Here is a 21,649-nt window from a genome sequence, read left to right as displayed (position 1 = left end):
CGTGGGGCAGCAAAATGGAAACAGCAGTGGCAATTCTGTGTCTGGACCTCAGGCACACGGTTCTTATCTAGCTTAGTGACCTGTTAGGAAGAGTCGTTCCTGACCTTGATAATAGGGGTCTTGCCCGCATTTATTCTTTTCAGATTTTTAAAAAAAAATTACGCTAAGAAAGGTGATATGAAGTCCATGATATCAGGCTTTCTCTAGTTAACTAAAAGGAAGGCTATAGATCTTATCCTCTATAGCCAGAACTGTAAGGGAAGTATCTAGGCCAGTGGTTCCCAGTTAGCTAAGAACTGTGGATTCTGTGTTTTTCAAAAGCCAAGCCATGGACCCCTTACTTTTGGAAATCTTGATCCTCTATGGTAGTTTTTATTGTGTGAATGGTGCCAGGGGCCCCTTGGATTTGTTGCATGGACATCCTAGGGTCCATGGACCACCAATTGGGAACCACTAATCTAGGCCATGCTATGGATTTTGTAACATTATTTTCTTGCGATGTTGCTGTATAAACACCATACGTTTAAAGTGCATTTAAAGCACACACCCCCAAAAAAAACCCAAATCCTAGGAACTGTAGTTCACTAAGGGTGCTGGGTATTGTAGCTCTCTGTGTGTGCAAGCTACAGTTCCCATGGATCTTTGGGGGGGGGTTGCTTTAAATGTACAGTGTGTATGCAGCCTGGGGTTTTTTGGTGACTGTTAAACCAATAAGCATCCTCTCCAGCCCCTTAACATTGCTGCAGAACAGCATCACTGTACTGCCTGCCTCCCAATGAACTATAATTTTTAACATCATGTCTGCTAAATGTGCGTCTTTCCTCTTGAAAAACGAAACTCTTGTTTATCTTCCCTTCAGTTCCTAATGAACATCCTGTCATCAGCTTCGTTTCCTCTTGGGTTAAGAACAGATGCACTTCAATATCATCTTCTGTTCTCTTTCTCTCTCCAGTTGCCTTGATCAGAGTTGGCCTGGTTTTCTTCATGTGTTTCAGAGGACTGTGACTTCTTCATGATTAAAGGCCCATTCTGAGCTCCAGACCACAAATCATTCTCTTTTCATCCCTTTAATTTCTTTTTCTTTTTCAAACTTTCCATTGCTCCCACCCCCACCCCACTCACACTCCCCGCTCAGGGCATCTTGAACAGAATCCCAAGATCTTCTCTTCCCTTTGATATTGCTTTTAATCTTGTGCACCTTTTGACAAACTTGCTGCAGCACAATAGAATACGTCAGTCTCAGTTATTCAAACCTGCGGATCCTGAGTTCATTGTGTGCCTTTTGTTCCTCCCCTCCCATATATGTACAACACTCCTTTAATGTCTGAAGACATCTGATTATGTCGACTTCTTTTATGTCCCACATACCATTAAGAAAAACAACAACAGCTGTACTATATAGAATGTCTTAAGGTTCTGCCCTATCCTTTTATCGTGATTTGCTCATTCATTTAGATTAACAGCCAACATTATACCAAGGGATCTTGCTGTTTTGTCTCCATCTTTCATCTTGTTCCATAGGGTTGCCAAAGGATATGAAGAATATCATATGACACACAACTGCTCACACACACTCTCAATAGACACAACACACACTCCTCGCTCAGTACACACAAAAGAAGTTCTTGGGGGCACAACATATGCAAACTTGAGAGTAGTGCCATCTTGTGGGGAAAGGTAATTCACATGCCATTGTCGCTTTGCTGTTACTGATAGCACAAATGAGCCAGGGTTCTTGGGTCAGTTTCTGGGGTTGTAATAGTTGAAGGATAAGGATAGAATTTGTGATATCAGTGAAGAATGAATCTGAGGACCAGAAGGTGAATCTGGTGACTCAATGAAACAACAAAATATATTCACCCAGGTTTCATGCCAGAAACCGCAGCACATTTTTCTGAAAACAAAAATCCACAAATTGATCAAATGGGTGCTTCTGGTCAAGCAGAACAGCCTCTCGGGCCAGGAAAAAGATTACATTTTCTCCAACAACCTCAGCATTGTTAAATATTTCACTTGGGCATCTTTTATGGCACTAATTACAGAGGGCCATCAGTGCAGCCAAGGATCTAATTGCAAACAGCTTTGGTTTCCAGGAATTTATTTGCTTTATTACTGAACAACTTCAGCAAAAGCTAGTAAGGTTGCTTTTTGCTGCTTTAATAGAGAGCTTTGCTTTGTTAGGTTTCATTCTTTTCAATGCTATTTCTCTCATTTAATCTTACGTAGGCTTCCATCATAATGCCCCACTCCTTGTTTATATGAGCCATTGTCAATTCCCCTCCCTGAAACCACAGTCATGATATTATGGTTGTAGCTACTAAGTTTATTTGAGTTCCCTAATGAAACTATGCCAGGATAATATACTGTCAGCACTGCACACGATAAAAGCATGGATCACCATCTAGGGAGCTGTTTATTGTCAACCAAAATAATTATTGACAACCAGAAGATAGCTCGCACAGGCAATTAATTCTATCATTATATTTATTTAGCCATATCTTTTCATAGATAGAGTGAGGCATGGCACTGTTTAGAATGATCAGTTTGTGTAACAGAGTTAAAACATATGTCTAAGTATGTGTGTTCGGCGTATAGTTAATAAATAATAATAAACAATAGTTTTGATAGGTCAAGGGTTTTATATGGAATAAACAACTTTTCATATAATCAATTCTGATAAAAAAGGATCAGGGAAATCAATGGATAAGAAGTGAGTAGGCTAAAGCAAAGCATGGGGACAGAATCCAGACCAAGTAAGTTGTATTTGGAATCTTTCATATCAATGTGAAAAATTATGGTAGTAACAGCTACCGAAACCATGTTGATTTCAGTGAGACCTAAATGTGACTCCTGGCTGTAATTATAACCTCAATTATTAAGACTCATTGAAGTCAATAGAACTTCCTTCTTAGTAGACGTGGTTAGAATTATTCTGTAACTTGGCCTGGATCCAGCCCGTGGTGACTTGAAGCAGTGAAGTGTAATTAAGGAAGTGCAAATAAAATGGGTTGGCTTTGGTTCAACTTTAACCTTCCTTTTGTTTACATTCTAAATTTGGGTGGAGAGATTTTGGGATAGGGAAATGTTACCTTTTCATATTATACAACACTGTTATACAACACTGTTATGCATCCTGAGATCTCAAGATAAGATGGATTGTCTGAAATTATTTTTGATGACTGAGTCTTGTACATTTGCAACCTCACATACGTTTTCTCAGAAATCCCACTGATTTTAATCCATCTTACTTTTGAGTATGTATAGGACTGCAGCTTTAGGTGACAACAGGTAGAGGCTGTTAGTTATTAGTTTGTGTTTTTGCACTGGCCCAAATTGCAGAAGATAATGCCTGTAGAACAAGACATCTTTCAGTTTGTTTTGCCATTTGACACTTTGAATTACTGAGTAGTTTTTCAGTGATCACAAAACACCATAGTCTGCAAAACCACTGCCAAGTAGATTACCTATTAAATATGACTGTTATTCCAGTACTTTGCAAGTTCTAGCTTAGCTGCTAGCACCAACTGAAGTAAAAGCTCCTGGGGATTGACTATTTTATGCAAAATCTCATAATCACATGAAACATAAGAGTCGGACACGACTAAATGACTAAACAACAACAACAGGTTACACATAATACCTATTCTACCTTTGTAAGAAATCTATTGATTAGTGTGGCAGCACTTTGGAACTCCCTTCCTACTGATATCAAGCCGGCACTGTATTCTTTTCTGCGCCTGCTAGAAACATTCTCATTTAGACAAGCCTTCCAAAATGCTTAGAAATGCTGGTGTGAATTTTAATGTTTTATTAATTTGCTGTATGTTTTAATGTACAGTACTGCATCCCCCACCCCAATTGTATGGTTTTATCTTTTGGTCAACCACTTTGAGGGGTTTTTTACAATCCAACAGTGTATAAATCTTATGAAATAAATAAACTCTTTATTAGAAAGTTACTGAAAACCAAAGCACACACAGAAAATGTGTGTTTTTCAGGGTGGTTTTACCATCCTCCCCACACATTCATCTACAGTGTGGGGAAATTTAACAAGTACAGGATAGAACTGTCATAAGCATCACTCATCATACTGGAGTACATTAAGTACTGTTAACATCTCTGTTAGCTGGTTTTTCGCTGTTAACATCTCTGTTAGCTTCTTAACACTTGTTAGGATGCACATGGCAATTTTCTTAAAACCTTTAAAATCCATAATTCTCCATCCCCACACCTGAAGTTTGATAAAGGATGGACTTGTTATTTGGAATGCTTTTTGTTTTTCGTTAGCTGACACACACAAAATTCCTGAATTTCTGTAGGGTCCCTTGTAGTCAACTACCACTTTAAACAACTACTAGGAAACCAGGTCAGCAAGCAAGCAAGCAAACAACTGCCGCTGCCGTCCTGTTTGCTGTAGCCGGCTACACATGCCCCAAACAGCCAGAGAAATGCATGCTGGGACTTGTAGTTAGCGTTAGAAGAGGTTTGCAAGCCGGCCTCTATATCCCACAATCCCCTTCGACGGGGCAGAAAAACATGGGGCAGTGTTATGTAGCGCACGCGGAGGGGCGTGTAAGCGAACGCGCGCTTGCGTCTCCAGTAAGGTAGGAGCGCGCGATGCCGGAAGGAACCGGGAGGCGGGGCTGAAACTTGCCCCGCCCAGGAGCTGGAAGATCGTGTTGAGAGGCTACAGTACTATACTATCCGATTGCCTTCGCTGTCTCCAGAGGCGGGCCGGATTTAACGCGGCGGCCCCTTTAAGCTGGCCCGGGCGCCAGAAAAAAAAAGGTTGTCCCGCGCCTGCGCAACGGAGCCTTGACCTCGCGCTCAGTTGGCGCTGCTCGTGACTACTTCTTGTTGTTATTTTTTTTTTAAAAAAGGTGGTAGTTGGTGGGTGGGGGAGGGGGAAGCGCAACGTTTCGCGTTCGATTCTCCTCATTTAACCGGCAGCGGCGCCCCCGTCGCCATAGCGACCTGTCCCTAGCCGAGTCGGGCCCGGCCTGGGAGGGAGCCCCAGCGGCCGAGGCCATGGAGGAACCGGGAGCGGCCGCCTCGTCCTCCTCCTCCTCAGGAGGGGACGCCGCCGCCGCCGCGTCCGAAGTGACGGAGATCCGCGTCTCCGGCCCGCAGCCGCTGCGGCTCTTGGAATGGAAAGTGTCGGCCGGGGCGGCCGTGAAGATCGGCTCGGTGCTGGCGGTTTGCGCGCCTATCGTGGGCTCGGCCCGGCCTGGAGCCTCGGCCGCAGAGACCGGCCCGCAGCGGACAGCCGAGCGAAAGGTCAAAGCGGAGCGGCCGGGAGTGGTGCGGGAGCTGTGCGCGCAGCGCGGGCAAGTCATCCCGCCCGGGTAAGAGGGGTCGGCCGGGGCTTGGGGAGGGCGGTGGGCCGGGCCGGGGGAAAGCGCCGCCTCCGGTGACTTCTGCCTCTCGGCTTCTCCGCCTGGACTTGGGAAGCGCCTCCGGTATCCCCTCTGCTCTGCCCTCTCCTGCGAAGATCCGGGACAGGGTGAGGAGAGGCGGGAAAGCGCGGGAGGAGCAGCCGGTGCCTTCTCCGCCCTCTTCCACGGCGGCGCCTGTGACAGGCCAGGCCCCGCTCCTCCTCTGGCTCAGATGCGGCCCCAGATTTTAAAAGGCGCCGCAGCCAGGTGGGCTCGGCCGGCGCTTCAGGCTGCCCGCCCGTCTTCCTTGGGTCTCGGTTGAAGCGCCTTAGGAAACCGATCTTTGCTCCGCGTCTCCATGGAGGAAGTAGGAGGAGTGACTAGCGAAGGGCGAAACACAACCCCTTTTTACTTGCTTTTGCAGTCTGCCAGGCCAGTTGCAATAATGTAGGTTCCCACATGGCTTTAACACTTCTGAAGTGAAGTTTTCAAAGATGTGCAGACAAGCTACAGGCAGCTTACCTTGGAAACTAAGGGGCAAAAATGGAGTGAAACAGCTTTCTTTTATTTATAGCCCACAGAGCATAACAAGTAATTGGAATTCAAAACGAGCTTTTAAAAGCCCCAAAGAACACAATCCAGTTTAAAGAAACTATTCCATCTGACTACATTGCTGAACAGACCATCACCTTAAATGTTCAGGAGGCCCATAGGAAGAGGGAGAAAGATAGTATATATCAGGGATGAGAGTTTTCCATAGCCTTTGCCATTGCCCAGAAGGTTTTCTAGGCTAGTCATAGGCCCCCAAATCTCAGTGTATGGTAGTATCGCAAGAAGGGCCTCCTCAGCAAACCTCAAAGCTCTCATAAGACCCTTCTTACTCAATTCTTTCTATGTCATTTGGTGATTTGTTGTGACATCATAGTAGAGCTTGACTAGCTACTTACTGTTTCATGCATGTTCTGCCTGACATTGAACTAATTACTGTAATATAGGGCTGGGGAACCTGTAGCTCTCCAGTTGTTGTTGTATTTCAAGGTTTTTCCATTGGGGACCTTATAGTAAAACTTTGACAGCAGAAGAGATGATAAAAGACGAGAAGGAGGAAAGGAGGACAAATTTATCCCATAAAATACAGTGACTTGAGCTGTATGTTTATGGAAAGGCAATGTGGTGCCATGGTTAGAGCATTTGGCATAGATTGAAAAAAAACTGAGTACAAATTGCAAAGCATACTGAGTGACTTTGTGCCAGTTGCCGTCTCAGGATAACCTACTTCACAGGATTGTTATGAGAATAGAAGGGCCTGAATTCCTTGAAGGAAGGGTGGGATGTAAACCTGATGTAGAGTGTGTTGTTTGTGTTTAAATTTGTAGTACACCCTAGCCCAAGGGCTCAAAGTGAGTAACAGCAAGATAAATAGCCTGTGATTAGAGACACCTTAATTAACCTGAATAAGTCAGAGCTGCAGTCATGAGTGTAGACTGTGTGGAGGAAGCAGGCCTTGGTAAAATGTAGAAGAAATGTTAAAATTACGGTAAATATGTTGGACTTTATCACTTAAATTTATGTCTGTTTATACAAATGTAACACTCATTCTAATACCCAAGATTATTCTAATTACACAAGTCTGATCCAGTTCAGAGCAGTTTTTCATCTTGGTTACTTTTTTCTTTAATTCCTAATTTGCAGTGATGATTTCTTGACCTATGTTGTACCTGAACACAAAAAATGTAGGAAACACTATTGTAAAATTAATTAGACATTAAATTTTGGATGGGGAATCACACCCCAGAAGTTGATGGACCTTAACTCTTGTCATCCCTGAACATAGCTATCTGTTAAAGAAGATTTCAGAGTAGCTACACTCTAACTTCATTCCAGAGATAAATGTATGCAAAAAGATGCTGTTATGTAGTTTGGGATGTGCATTTAGATACTGAGATACATAGCACCTTGGGATAGGAAACTACATGTGATATTGACCTGCACTGTGGATGCACTATCAAGAATACAGGTGGAGGGAGGACAGGTGGATCTTTCCTTTCTCCAAGTGCCTGCTTGGTTTCCATGCTGGCTGAGAAAGAAGGGGCTTTTTTCCTTCTGTGGTTAGTACAGAAATCAAGTAGATCAAATCTGCCCCATCTTCTCCTTTGCCTTTATGATATGTCTCGTTTCCTATGTGTACTAGACATATACACACAAGAATGTGCATGTCTCTGGGTTAGCCTTTTTTCTTCCCATGCAGCAAGGATCCTATGTTGCTCTGAACAAGTAGTTTAGCTGTTATCTGCCTGCAGATGTCCTTCTGCAAATGGCCTTATCAGTATTCAGTGCCTGTTTTTGTTTGAGCTCAGTTTTGGAGTGGATAAAGGTATCTACCATGTCTTATTTATTTATTTAAAATGTGTATCCTTACTTATTGTTTGTAATGAATATCCTGACTGTTTGTTTAAGTGTGTGTATGTGTAAAAGTAAAGCCAATTCAAAGCCTCAACCAAAGCATGATTATCAAAAGTACACTGTAGACAAGGCTTTTGAGAATTGAATGGTTCTTACTTCATGCCTAAGGGCACGGTCCTAACCCTAGGTCCATCAGGATGAGCAAGTTAGGATGTGGCAGATCTCGAGGTCAGCCAGCCAGTTCCCAGCTCAGCTGGGCTATACAGGCACAAGTCCCCAAGCCTGACTCAGCCAGAGATTCGCAGGTGTAAATAACTCCCGCATCCCTGCTCAACCAGGGCTAAGCAGACTGAGCCAAGTTTGACGAAACTTACACTACTGTGACCCCTGAAAAATAAGTTCTCCAGGCAAATGGTGGGGATGGGAAACTATTTTAAAGGCTTGTTTTCCCTCTGTCAGGCTGATCCTGAATGGAGTTTGGAAATGATGTACTTTATGCTACTTAACTTAGGTCTGCATAAATCATACTGGTTTTCCATACTTAGGATTGCTCCCTAAAACATATTGCGAGAGATGCCTGCTGAACCTCCTTGGGAAGAGCATTCCACACTCAGGGTGTTATAAAGTGAAAAGTTATTCAAAGGAGATAACACCCAGAAGATGACCTTAACAAAAGAGTTCATATGGGATAATACAATCCTTCAGATACCTCACTTCCAGGCAGTTTGGGGCTTTAAAAATCAAAATCTTTGAAAGTATACCTGGTAACAAACTGGAAGCCAATTTAAATACAACATTTTGTCAATACAGGCAAAATATGCTTAGCATGCTGAGTGCCTATTAATAACTTGAACTGCCATGTTGCAGAAGTATAATGCTTTTCACAGAAAGCCCATGGATAACAATGGGAATATTGCATTTGTTCTTGAAGGCCACAATTTGCACACTAATCTAAGTTGGTAAAGAGTGCTTTAAGCAAAGATATCACTTAGGCACCCATGAACAAAAGAGTTGAGAGCAGGCCTAAGCATCCCTAACAAGTAGTGCAAGGACAAGCCAAATACAGTGTTTCACCTTATTAGCCCTCACCCATCATATTACCGAGTCAAAGCAGTAGCTTAGAACAGGAGTGGTCAGCATGATATCCTGATGACCTTGCTGCCTAGAATTGAGCCAAGTTGGAGTCCTACAACAGCTGAAAGGCACCACCTTGGCTAAAATGCCACCATTTCACCTGGATGGGACTGTACATACTGATGACACTTTACTCCAGAGCATGTATGCTCTTCCGCAACAGTTTCATGTACCGTCTTTTTCGCACCATAGGGCGCACCGGACCATAGGGCGCACCCAGTTTTTTGGGGGGGAAATAAAGGGGAAAAATTATTTCCCCCCCAGGCGCGGGGCTGGGGCGGGGGAAGCTCGAGCTTCCCCCGACCCCAGCCCCCAAACAGGCAGCTCTCTGCAAGCCTCCCACTGCTTGCGGAGAGGTCCGCGAAGCCTGGGCGCGCTGATCTCAGCGCGCGCAGGCTTCGGCATGCTGGCAACTCTCCGCGAGCAGCGGGACCGCTCCCGCTGTTTGCGGAGAGGTCCGCGAAGCCTGGGCGCGCTGATCTCAGCGCGCGCAGGCTTCGGCTTGCTGGCAACTCTCCGCAAGCAGCGGGACCGCTCCCGCTGTTTGCGGAGAGGTCCGCGAAGCCTGGGCGCGCTGATCTCAGCGCGCGCAGGCTTCGGCATGCTGGCAACTCTCCGCAAGCAGCGGGAGCGCTCCCGCTGTTTGCGGAGAGGTCCGCGAAGCCTGGGCGCGCTGATCTCAGCGCGCGCAGGCTTCGGCATGCTGGCAACTCTCCGCAAGCAGCGGGACCGCTCCCGCTGTTTGCGGAGAGGTCCGCGAAGCCTGGGCGCGCTGATCTCAGCGCGCGCAGGCTTCGGCATGCTGGCAACTCTCCGCAAGCAGCGGGAGCGCTCCCGCTGTTTGCGGAGAGGTTCGCGAAGCCTGGGCGCGCTGATCTCAGCGCGCGCAGGCTTCGGCTTGCTGGCAACTCTCCGCAAGCAGCGGGAGCGCTCCCGCTGTTTGCGGAGAGGTCCGCGAAGCCTGGGCGCGCTGATCTCAGCGCGCGCAGGCTTCGGCTTGCTGGCAACTCTCCGCAAGCAGCGGGAGCGCTCCCGCTGTTTGCGGAGAGGTCCGCGAAGCCTGGGCGCGCTGATCTCAGCGCGCGCAGGCTTCGGCTTGCTGGCAACTCTCCGCAAGCAGCGGGAGCGCTCCCGCTGTTTGCGGAGAGGTCCGCGAAGCCTGGACGCGCTGAGTTCAGCGCGGGCAGGCTTCGGCATGCAGGCAAGTCTCCGCAAGCAGCGGGAGCCCAGCGCTGGGCTCCCGCTGCTTGCAGAGAGGTGTGCGAAGCCTGGAGAGCGTGAGGGGTCGGTGCGCACCGACCTCTCTCACTCTCCAGGCTTCAGCGAAAGCCTGCATTCGCACCATAGGACGCACACACATTTCCCCTTCATTTTTGGAGGGGAAAAAGTGCGTCCTATGGTGCGAAAAATACGGTAGATGTCTCAACAAGATATAACCCTGTGGCACCCCATAGCATATATGTAATGGATTGGACCAGTGGTAATGGCTCTCCCTTATAAGTAAGTGGAATCACCAAGGTGCTGTGCCTTCATCTCGCATTTTGAACAGGCAGATAAGTACATAATGTGAGAGAGTACCAAGAAACCTTGAGGGCACACAGGATTATTAGCAGAGTTACACTCCGCAGTCCTTTTCACAGTGAAGGTCATCCACTGAGCAACCAAACCAAATTGAATTCTAAAACTGGCAAATCAGATTGAAATGTACCTTGAAAATGTGCTATTTGGGATTTTCTAGAGGTGTGTGCCTTTTAGTGAAACTAAATGCACAGAACTTCACATCATCTCAAAACGTTAGGTTGTCGTATTGTGCATACTTTTTACAAGCCCATTCTAGAGATCCATGCTGTTAAACCATTTAAAATAGTACTTGGTCTACATTTTTATCTCCTTAAATACAAAAAACAAAAAAACCCATTCAAGACAAGAACTTTATTCCTATGAGGTGAAACTAAAATGACCTGTCAACCAGTACTTCAGATAGCTATGAGCCCTCTCCCAACCGTAAGCCATTTCCCTGATCTTAATCAAGCACTCATTTCAAACAATCCATTCATTTCATATACATTGTTCAGGAGAACTCCCCAATGAATTAGGAACATTCAGAAGCTTCCCTATGTTGAGTCAGACCATTGGTCCATCTATTTCAGTACTGCATATGCTGACTGGGATTGGCTCTCCAGGATTTCAGACAGGGTTCTTTTCCAACCCTACCTGGAGATACCTTGTCCTACCTTCTGCATGCAAAGCAGGTGTTCTACCACTGCACTACAGCACAGTCCTTGTGCTATGGATTGTGCCCAGATATAATATCTCTCTAAAATGTATGCTTTCTGGATCAGTTAAATCCTTTAAAAGAGGGCTTTTTTAATAACTAAAGTGAACAGTAATACATTCAGCTGTTATAAAAAATAAATAGAAATAAGCTTAAAGAAAACTATTAAGCAAACACATTCTGTATTGTGTGAATCAACATAAGAAAGCTGTGAAATATCATGTATAGTTTTTATGTTTGTGTCCACCAAGCAACTGTTGCCAAGATTTTCAGACTGTGATCTATGGATCACTGGTTCTCCATGACCACCACACAGATGGTGTATTAAAAAGTTAACAGCTACCATACTTCCACATGCAGTAGCAAAATGAACCCTGAACCTGATCAGAGGCTAACAAACATTACATTTAGCTTCATAGGACTTCATTCACCAAACAGGCATATCCATCCCATTAGAAAAGCAAGAATACTAATATTAAAATGTGCATTAGGTAAAGGTAAAGGGACCCCTGACCATTAGGTCCAGTCATGGCAGACTCTGGGGTTGCAGTGCTCATCTCACTTTATTGGCCGAGGGAGCCGGCGTACAGCTTCCAGGTCATGTGGCCAGCATGACTAAGCCACTTCTGGCGAGCCAGAGCAGTGCACAGAAACACCGTTTACCTTCCCGCCGGTGCGGTACCTATTTATCTACTTGCACTTTGACATGCTTTTGAACTGCTAGGTTGGCAGGAGCAGGGACCGAGCAACAGGAGCTCACCCCGTCACGGGGATTCGAACCGCCAACCTTCTGATCGGCAAGTCCTAGGCTCTGTGGTTTAACCCGCAGCGCCACCCGTGTCCCTTAAAATGTGCATTATATGTGCTTTTAATATGCAGAACAATTTTGAGTGGTCTACCGAGATACCCCCATGCACACACATACCCCAGCAATTTTCAGGTGGTCTGGAGGGAGGAGGGAGGTTGGCAACTGCTGCTCTAGTATTCAGTGTGACAGTCAGTGTAAACCCTGATTTCCCTACTTCTAATCTGATACGGAATATAATATAATGAAATCAGTTTTTCCTCAAGTAAGATTTTTCTTTGCTTTCCAGAGGTGTGCTGGTGCAGCTGGAAGGATGCAGCCATCCAGTTGTTATGAAAGGCTTATGTGCAGAGTGTGGCCAGGATTTGACACAGTGAGTATTGTTGTATGGACTTTGACTTCTACTGATGGTGCTACATTAAACTGAGGATTGTCACCTTTGAGGAATTTAAACTGAAATCAATTGCATTGCACTGGAATAATGCTCTTCATACTTGGAAAGAACAATTTATGTTTATCGTATGCCCAGCAGTGCCAGAAATAAGTGGGAATATGGAGCATGCGAACTTGCACCAGCATAATATTACAAAATAGAAATAAACATCAGTTTGATGATAATAAATATGGCATTCTTCATAAAATGTATGCAGCAGACTAAAACATTGGTAGGTATGAGCACAGGTTTATTGATGGATAAACCAAAGCATCATTCTTTCAAAAGGAATGTAAAACATACTTGCTGAACTATTGGGCATGAATGCAACAATAAAGAACCAAATGGGTGACAGTGTTGTAGAAAACCACAACAGTAAAATTTCTTTTGTAGTAGGAACTGTTTCCTGTTCAGGTCTCCAGAAATACAGTCAAGAACTTGAAATAGTTCTGATTAATAGAATTGATGGGAGTGTCTTGGGAGTTTGAAATAAAGATTACGGCTGTTGCCTGTAAAAAACCTTCATGTTTAAATATCCATTTTGTGTCCATTGTCTTCACAAAGGCCAAACAGGATATTCTTGATATAACTATCAAAATACACTGCTGCCCACTGATGTCATATGACAGCTTATGTGCAGATAAAGCAGGGTGGATGAAGAACAACATTTTGAAGCCAAGCGTAATCAGTATTGCACAACTGCTCATGCACCATTATTATTATTTATTTGATTTATAGTCCACCTTTCCTCCAAGGAGCTCAAGATAGCACACATGGCTTTGCCCCTCCCCATTTTATCCTCACAACAACCTTATGGAGGTAGGTTAGACTAAGACTGGCCCAAAGTCCCCCAAGCGAACTTCATTGCTGAGTTGGGATTAGAATCCTGGTCTCCCAGGTCTTCATCCAACACTCTAATACCTACATTACACTGAAAGCAGTTTTATTCAGATATCGGGATGCTGCCACCCTGTATTCCTATATTCCAGTTTAATTCTTTCTGAGAGCAAATGCAGTTCACTTTTGAAATTTTAAGTAAAACAAAACATACACAAACCCAACAATTTTATATTGCAAAACAGAAATGTGGTATTTGTTGTAAATGGTTAAGACTTTCTAAAAGCCTAACATTTCTCTCAATAAACAGAAATGAATCCTAATCCTTTTCACCATTTTTCTATATGCTTCATAGGATGCCAATAATTTAAGTACATAGATGTGTATATGTACTTGGGTACTTTTTACTTGGTTTAAAAAGCGTGACTCTGGTCTCTGTACCAAGGTGTGCCATTTTTCCTGTTCTTAAATTATATTCTGCTTGCCAATTAAACATCATGTAAATTTACTGTTTGCGTACACTGTTTAAGGCTGGTTGGTGCAAGTGATAAATAAGGTAGTTGTCTTTAAAACTTACGGCACAAATCAGTCCTGTTAGAGGGTTTTTTTGGTAACTGTTATTAATAAAATTTGTCTGATATCTTTCACGTTGTTAGGTTACGAAGCAAGAATGGAACACAGAACATGCCAGTATCCACAGCAACTGTATCAATGGTTCATAGTGTACCAGAATTGATGGTTAGCTCTGAAGTAAGTACAGTGTACTCCTACTCTTCCCCTTATTTTTGGCAGGGGCCCAAAGTTCAGCAGATCTAATTAGCAGAATTTCTTCATTATGAACGCATGTAATACAGCAAGTTTGTCTTAGCTAAATTTGAAGTTGAAAGCAACTCTTTTAAGTAGATAGAATCCTAAGCTATACATGTTTCTGATGTGTTGTAGTCAAATTTTAGTTCTGAAGAGAGAACTACTGCCTGCTCCCTTGGATTTCATTCTATATTCTTCTTGCACAAAGGCTGCCAATACAAGTTTAGATGGCAAACTTATTAAATTTATATCCCAGTCTTTTTGCCAAACACAAAAGCAATAAAGCAACACAATTAAAAATACTGTTGAAATTGAAATAAAAATGTGTATATCAGTCACATACCCTCACAGCTAATATTTTAAAAGTAGCCACGAACAGTATATTTTGGCCATCAAGCACTTGGGTGCAAGTAAAATGTTATACCCAGGAAACCAGCTGCTTTTACAGCACATGAAGAGCAGTGGAAATAACGAGAATACTCTGTACAACATGCATAAGGATTTCCATTTGCACAAATGGAGGGTTCTGCTCTGGGGGAGTTGGAGGAATCTCCAGGACAAATTTAGATTGCACATGAGAAGAGAAGGAGGTTCTGTTGCAATCAGAGTCTTTGCACTAACAGAAGTACTTCATTGGATAGCACTACTTATTTTTTTGCTTGTAGGGGGGAAATGCACACTGCATCTGCCACATACCAGAAGTTCAAATAAACCCTTTGCTGCAAAATCTACTAATTAAACATGTTGATGCAGTGAGTCTGATACATACAAATTGCTAGGATTTTGGAGGCCTAGAGGGCAACTCTAAGATGATGTTCCACTTCCATTTGTTCTTTAATATGAGTGAAAGGAGCTATTTAGTCAATTGAATTTTGGCTGGCTGTTGTTTGTTTTTCTTCTTTGAAATTACTGTACATTGCACTGCGTCTACTGAGATCTGTTCAAGTTAATCCTCATTTTATGCTTCAAATACACTTAATGGGATACTCTGTTTTTATTGTAGCAAGCTGAGCAGTTGGGAAGAGAAGACCAGGAGAGGCTACGCAGAAATCGAAAACTGGTGCTAATGGTAGATTTGGACCAGACATTGATCCATACAACAGAACAGCACTGCCAACAGATGTCTAACCGAGTAAAGCAACATTATTGATTATTGTTCTTTGCCAAAATACACTAAAACTGTTCAGTATTTCAAGAATGAAATGCTTTATAAAGTTCATAAACTAAGAGGCATCCAATTCATAGCAAATAAAAACTTTCCAAAATATATAGTAGATCCTAAGCCCTTGTTTATTATTCTAGCTTTCAGAAGAAATTCAAGGCATCTAGCACTGAAAGAAGATATAAAACAAACCAATAATAAATAAAAATACTGGCATACATACTAAATCTGCAGTAACTACAAAGAAACAACCATTAGAATTTGATGTCCAAGCATTGAAAATAAGAAATACAGCCTTCAGGATGGGACAAGATAAAATCAATAATATAAAAATAATGCATGTGAAATCTGCTTGTATTGCTTTTTGCCAGAAAAGGAACAGTAGGCGGTAGACAACTAAATTTTACTCAGAATAGACTAAATGAAATTAATGAACACTAGTTAGGTCAATTAATTCCAATAGATCTTCTCTGAGTGAAACTCAGTTAAATAATCATCTAGTGAATATTCAGTGAAAGTACTTGCCCACACAACCAGAGGTGCATAAAGGTTGGGACTTTTCAGGAACCTCTCCTACTTCAGCTGTTACAAAATTTGCTCCGAGGTCTGGTGTACTCTCCAGTGTAGCAACTGGAAAAGACACTTGCTGCCCATGTGGGCTTTCTGGATCCTAGCTAGAGAAATGGGAATGAAACTGAAGTTACCTAGCTAGCTCCCAAATATTCTTAACTAAATTGATCTACTTGATAAATAGCTAATACTACTTCATCATATAGTGACTATTTTCAGTCATTCTATGATAAGGTGGTCTAGCCTGTGACTCCAGATGCTGCTGAACTACTGGGCATTGGCTTGGCCTGACAGAAGTTGTAGTTCATGAGATACTATAAAAACCATGGCAAGCAAATGTAAATGCTGAGCTGCTCTTTTTATTGAACGTTATAATGTATATTTGTAAGTGTATACAAACTGCTAATTTTTAAAAGTTTGGTACACCTAATAGTGGTTGAAAACTAAATTCTTTTATAAGCTGAAAATCATTCTATATATGCCAGAAAATGGGTTTTATTCATGAGTTATAGCTTACGTCTTACCAGTGTTATCTCTCCCTTTCAGGGAATATTCCATTTTCAGTTAGGTCGAGGGGAGCCTATGCTACATACTCGGTTGCGTCCTCATTGCAGAGAGTTCCTAGAAAAGATTGCCAAGTTGTATGAATTACATGTGTTTACCTTTGGAAGCAGACTTTATGCACATACAATTGCAGGTAAGCAATTCCATGAGAGGTGATGGACTCTCACTCCTTGGAGGTTTATAAGCAGAGGTTGGATGGCCATCTGTCATGTATGATCTAGGTGAGATTCTTGCATCGCAGGGGGTTGGACTAGATGATTTTCAGGATCCTTTCCAACTCTACGGTTCTATTCTACGTACCATAATATAGAACATTCTATATTATTATTATTATTATTATTATTATTATTATTATTATTATACTTAGAATAGAAGCTACCAAGTGGCTGCAGTGCTGTTCCCAAATTGCATTTCAAATCTTGTTCAAAAGTATCGTTGTTACACCCTGCATTTTTCCCTGATCAGCACTCAAAGTGGCTTAAACAAATCATGCTGAGAGTAACAGTCAGACAATAATATCTGCTAATCTACAGCAGGTTAAGAGATTAGCATGGGATTGAGAGAATTGGATCAGCATCCCTTTTATTTAGAGTTTTGATCCAGCTAAATTGTGGCTAGGTGCATTGTTTCATTTACATGAGGAATGAAGGCAGGAGAACCTCGGTTTTCGAGCATCTCAGAAGTCGAACATTTCGGCTTTTGAATGCCAAAAACCCAGAAGTAACTGCTTCTGTTTTCAAATGCTCTTTGGAAGCTGAACATTCCACGTGGCTTCCGTTTTGAGTTCCCCTATTGTATTGAGGCTTCTGTATTCCAACAGGCAGTAAATTAAAGTTCTTTGGTGCTGAAAGCATTATTATCCTATTGCATCTACCATTGACTTCTTGTTACTTTGGCCTATTTAAAGCACTCAAGGTGGTATCCAATGAAGTAGTTCCGTTAGCACAAGAACTTTGGCTTCTCAATAGAATGTCATCTCTCCCTGATGCCCCCCATGCCCTCCCCATATGTGTTCTGCAGGTTTGGGGGGAACCCCCAGAACAAACATAGAGGTTGCTGAGGGAGAAGACAGGGAGAAGTTCCATTGCACAGCCAGACGTCCATGCACTAACTGAACTACTTCGTTGGATATTGCCCTCAGTTTTACAAAGCACACAAAAAGCAACATTCATTTGTAAGAACAAAACCAAAAATCTGCAATTGTGCAGTACCTTCAATGGGACAAGCCAAACTGTCGCAGAAGCTTTCAGGTTCTCCAGAATTCTTCATCTGGCATTACACAAAGCTATTAGGGGAGGTAGGAAGAGGAGAAATAAAAATGGGGAACGTACATGGCTAATCTGATAATGTACCCATGAGGTCAGTTTGCAGACTTTGCTCCAAGATGCAAACTTTCTTCTGTTTTGAAAATCACTGTTGTCCCTCAACATGAGACCATGAGAAGCCGGAAGTGATGAATAATATATAACTGCCCTGAAAAGAGTGGGGTATGTAATCTGGGTGGAGGGATTCACTTTTCCCCTCAGATCTATCTAGGAAATGTCATGGTTCTGCTTGAAAGAAGAAAAGCAACTCTCCAACTGTGTGTTTTTATAGCAGTCATTGTTTACAATAGTGTGTGCATGCTTCAAACACAAGGTGGCAGTAAATTTAAAGAGAAATTGTGTTGAATGAAGACTTCATTTAATGTGCAGTGGAGCCGGGATGAAAAACCCGTGGCCCTCCAAATATTGTTGGATTCCACTTTCCAGCCAACCTGGCCAGTCAAGGATGAGAATGGGTGTAAGCATGTGTATGAAAGATAATGGGAATGGATGCTGATGGGGTGCACATAAAGGTTCCCTATAAGGGAATGCAGTTCTTGGGTTGAGAAAGAAATGTATTTAATCTATTAACTCTGCTTAATAAACTAGGATTTGCACAGGCTGCATCACCCTCATGCAGCCCCAAAGTCCTCTTTTCATGTGAGTGGGCAAATGAGCATTGAAGCCGTACTTAACCACAGTTTCCCTTTACATGCATACTGGGAAACTATGCTAGATTCAGTCCAACCAAGTTAGAATATTAGGACATCTTTTAAGGATGAGTTGGGAATCTTCGCTTGTTTGGAAACCATTAATTATTGTTTCTGGTTGCCACATAATGGGAAGCCATAGCTAATTGCAGCTTCCTGGTTTGTTTCTCCATTTCTGCGATGGACGCCGCATGCAAGTGCATGGAATCATTCATATTTTGGCTTGTTGAGTCATGATTTGATTGTGCAAACCAGGTCATTAAATAACCATTACTTTGAGTTTGTTGCTAATCGAGCCACTGGGTATTGTTGTTCATGCAAGGAAATGTAAATCACCCATAAATGAAATATGTTCTTAGGAAAGTGTCAGTTGACACATAATGTATTATTTTTATATAATTAAATAGCAGGTGAGAACAAAAAAAGAAAGTATATCCCGATTTATTCCTCAACTGATTCTTTTATGTAAGCTGTTCATTCCTGCTAATTGGTCTCTTCAGGATGGTGGTATCTGTTGAAAGAAGAAGCATCTGTTCCTTCTTTTTTCCACTTTCTCCTTAACCCTAATCTACATGTGTTGATGCATATAGATTAATAAAGGACTGGTCAGCTGATATACTGGCTGATATAGTGATCATTTCTCCCTGTTTCTGTTGTTCAAGGTCCTACCTTTATCTCCAGGACACAAAGTGAACTCACTCAGCTGAGAGGAGCTTGTAGGAGGGGGCTTGTGTTTTGATCTAGCCCACCGACCAATCTAGTTAGCAATTGACTTGTGTAGATAATGAACGTGGAGAAAAAACAACAGACCATTTATGGAAATATTGTTGTAACATTTTTATTTAAAATATTCACACCTTGCTTTTATTTTCTACATTAAGTGGCTTATTTCACTTTAGTAGGCCAATGCATCTTTCTAAGTTTACTTGGTGATGGTTCTGTCTAGCTAATTCTTTCAATTCATTATGCCTAGGTACTGCAAGGGGATGACCCTACATGAATTTGCTGAAATTCTTAAGCATAGTCGGGTGAGTTAAGGTTGAACTTCTATCCTTAACTCTCAAGTTTTCTTGTATTTGTGGGTTTTAAGTTATTCCTGTAAGACACAATAGTTTTTGCCTACATGTATCAATTTTTGATAGGTGACTAGTGATATTGGGAAGTGTGTCACTGAAACCTTTTATAGGGAATTCTAGAAAGCGCTGCGTCAATAGCCTCTGAACAGTCAAATCCTTCAAAGTGCATCACATCTCTCCCTGAATCACCAGTCATGTCTAGAAATGGATATTGCACAGTACCATAGGGGTCACAATTTTAAAAAAAAAAACTTTATCAGAAATTTTGACAGTGTTAGTTTATAAAACAAAGTTTGCACTGGGCTTCTCCAGATATATAATAATGCAACCTGTGACCCACCAAAGTGAATGCAGCCGACCCTGACATATATTTTGTGGTGCCAGATGCTTGACAACCCTTTAATTTGTGCAATCTCTGGCAGGCAGCTAAACCAGGAGGCTTATGAAACTGCAATATGTGACTGGTAGACCACAAGTGCAGGGCTACTTTAATGTGATTCCCCCACTGATGAAACTAAAAATGGTTTATGTAACATGAGGAAGTAGCCAAGAAATCGAATGCAGAATTCTTACCTGATTATAGTCCTTAAAAATCAGTTTTTCAGGACAATTGTCATCCAGCCATGTTTTAAAAAACAAAGCTGTTACTATTTCAAGATAGCTCAGAAGTATTTATGTTCAAATCTTACAAGTATAACTTAAAACCTGCAACTACAAGAACTCCTATTTAAACTTTCCCTTAACTTGCCCACTTTGCTTAAGAATTGTAAGATGCTTTCCACTGCTTTGGCTATCTACAAACCCAAGACATGGCACTGAACAAATGGGGGAAATCGACTAATGCTGAGACTTGCTATGAAGTTTTTACAATGGGGTATACTGTTGTATCGCAAAACAAGATGTGATGCTTGACTGGCCAATATGTTGACCTAAATATGCTATGTTTACTCTTAAGGAATAAACTACAAATATAAACTTCAAAATCTTTTTTCCCTCTAACGAAAACTCACATTTTATTAAAAACATTCAGGAGGCACTCATAACCCCAGTTGCTTGGGAGAAAACCCCATGGATTTCCATTGGACTTTCTTCTGAGTAGACATGTTATTGTGGCCCTATCAGTCATGTTGCAATTTATATTAGCAAGTATTTATTAAAATTATTTATGGCACAATACCATACATGCCTACTCTGAAATAATCCTTATTGAATTCAGTGAGACTTGCTTGTAAGGGTGTATAGGATTGCAGCCTTAGTGGCTTAATACCAGTCTCTTTATTTATGTGTAGTATTTATGGTTTATGTAGTAGATGAATGTATTTGGGGATCTCATTAATAAATTTTAGTTATGCACAGTAATTCATATTCAAAGCTGTTTTTTGGCTAAAACGATCCTGTGGTATTCCAAAGAAAATCATACTAAGTATGATGATTCTTGTGGAAAATACATATTAATTTTGAACTTCTTTTCCTTAAAAGCATTCTTGGACTCCGAAAAGAAGCTTTTTTCCCATCGAATATTGTCAAGGGATGAATGTATTGATCCATATTCTAAAACTGGGAACCTTAGGTATGTATTGGGATTGGAATATTGTTCGTGAAGCATTTGGAGGGATACTGCTGGAAACAAATAACATAATTTCAGTATCTAACTACTTTTTAAAACTCCCCAACCTGCCACTCCTGGTCATAAACATAAACATCTCAATGCCTTTTTATTATAAAGCAATGGAGATTATATCCTGCCCACATTAACAGAAACTGATAAGAAAATAGATTGCCATTGCTTTTGTTTTTCTATAACTTTGCATTTGAAGTGATTTTCAGGTGGCAGGAATGAGAGTTAGAATTATTTATAGGAGTGCATCTTTTTTCTGCACTTGAATTCCCTGCCCCAAACTACTTCTTTTTTTAAAGCTACTTCGGTTCCAATGGAGGTTACTTTGTGTTATGGAGCTCAATCAGAACAAAAATATGTTGTTGTTTTTAAGGTTGCTTCAGGGAGAAACCATGGGTGATGGAAGGGTTCAGCTCTGCCCATTCACACCATGCTTTAAATCTCCCCCTTCCTCCCCCTCCCCTTCTGCTTTTGTAGGGATTTGGCATGACTGGGGTTGGGCGTGCTGCCATCATATCTATTTTGACCTTGGGAACTGCAGGATAGGAGCCTGTTCAGGTGTTACACTCTCCACTT

The 21,649-nt window shown here is 42.1% G+C and overlaps 1 protein-coding gene across 1 annotated transcript in view; it reads left to right on the top strand.

The window, feature by feature from the left end:
- Positions 1 to 4,522: 4,522 nt before the first annotated feature.
- The window catches only part of CTDP1 (CTD phosphatase subunit 1), a 47,966-nt gene continuing 30,839 nt past the window's right edge, over positions 4,523 to 21,649 (top strand). Inside the window, exons 1-6 of the mRNA XM_083623746.1 lie at positions 4,523 to 5,345; positions 12,282 to 12,365; positions 13,919 to 14,012; positions 15,073 to 15,201; positions 16,348 to 16,498; positions 20,935 to 21,025. Of these exons, the coding sequence (XP_083479872.1) occupies positions 5,029 to 5,345; positions 12,282 to 12,365; positions 13,919 to 14,012; positions 15,073 to 15,201; positions 16,348 to 16,498; positions 20,935 to 21,025 (866 nt within the window). The 5' untranslated portion in view covers positions 4,523 to 5,028. The remainder of the gene's footprint in view (positions 5,346 to 12,281; positions 12,366 to 13,918; positions 14,013 to 15,072; positions 15,202 to 16,347; positions 16,499 to 20,934; positions 21,026 to 21,649) is intronic.

Source organism: Podarcis filfolensis, assembly GCF_964270895.1.
Source record: "Podarcis filfolensis genome assembly, chromosome: 7".
NCBI classification, from domain to species: domain Eukaryota; kingdom Metazoa; phylum Chordata; class Lepidosauria; order Squamata; family Lacertidae; genus Podarcis; species Podarcis filfolensis.
Note: the sequence above shows the minus strand (reverse complement) of the source record. Positions and strands in the feature narration are given on the sequence as shown.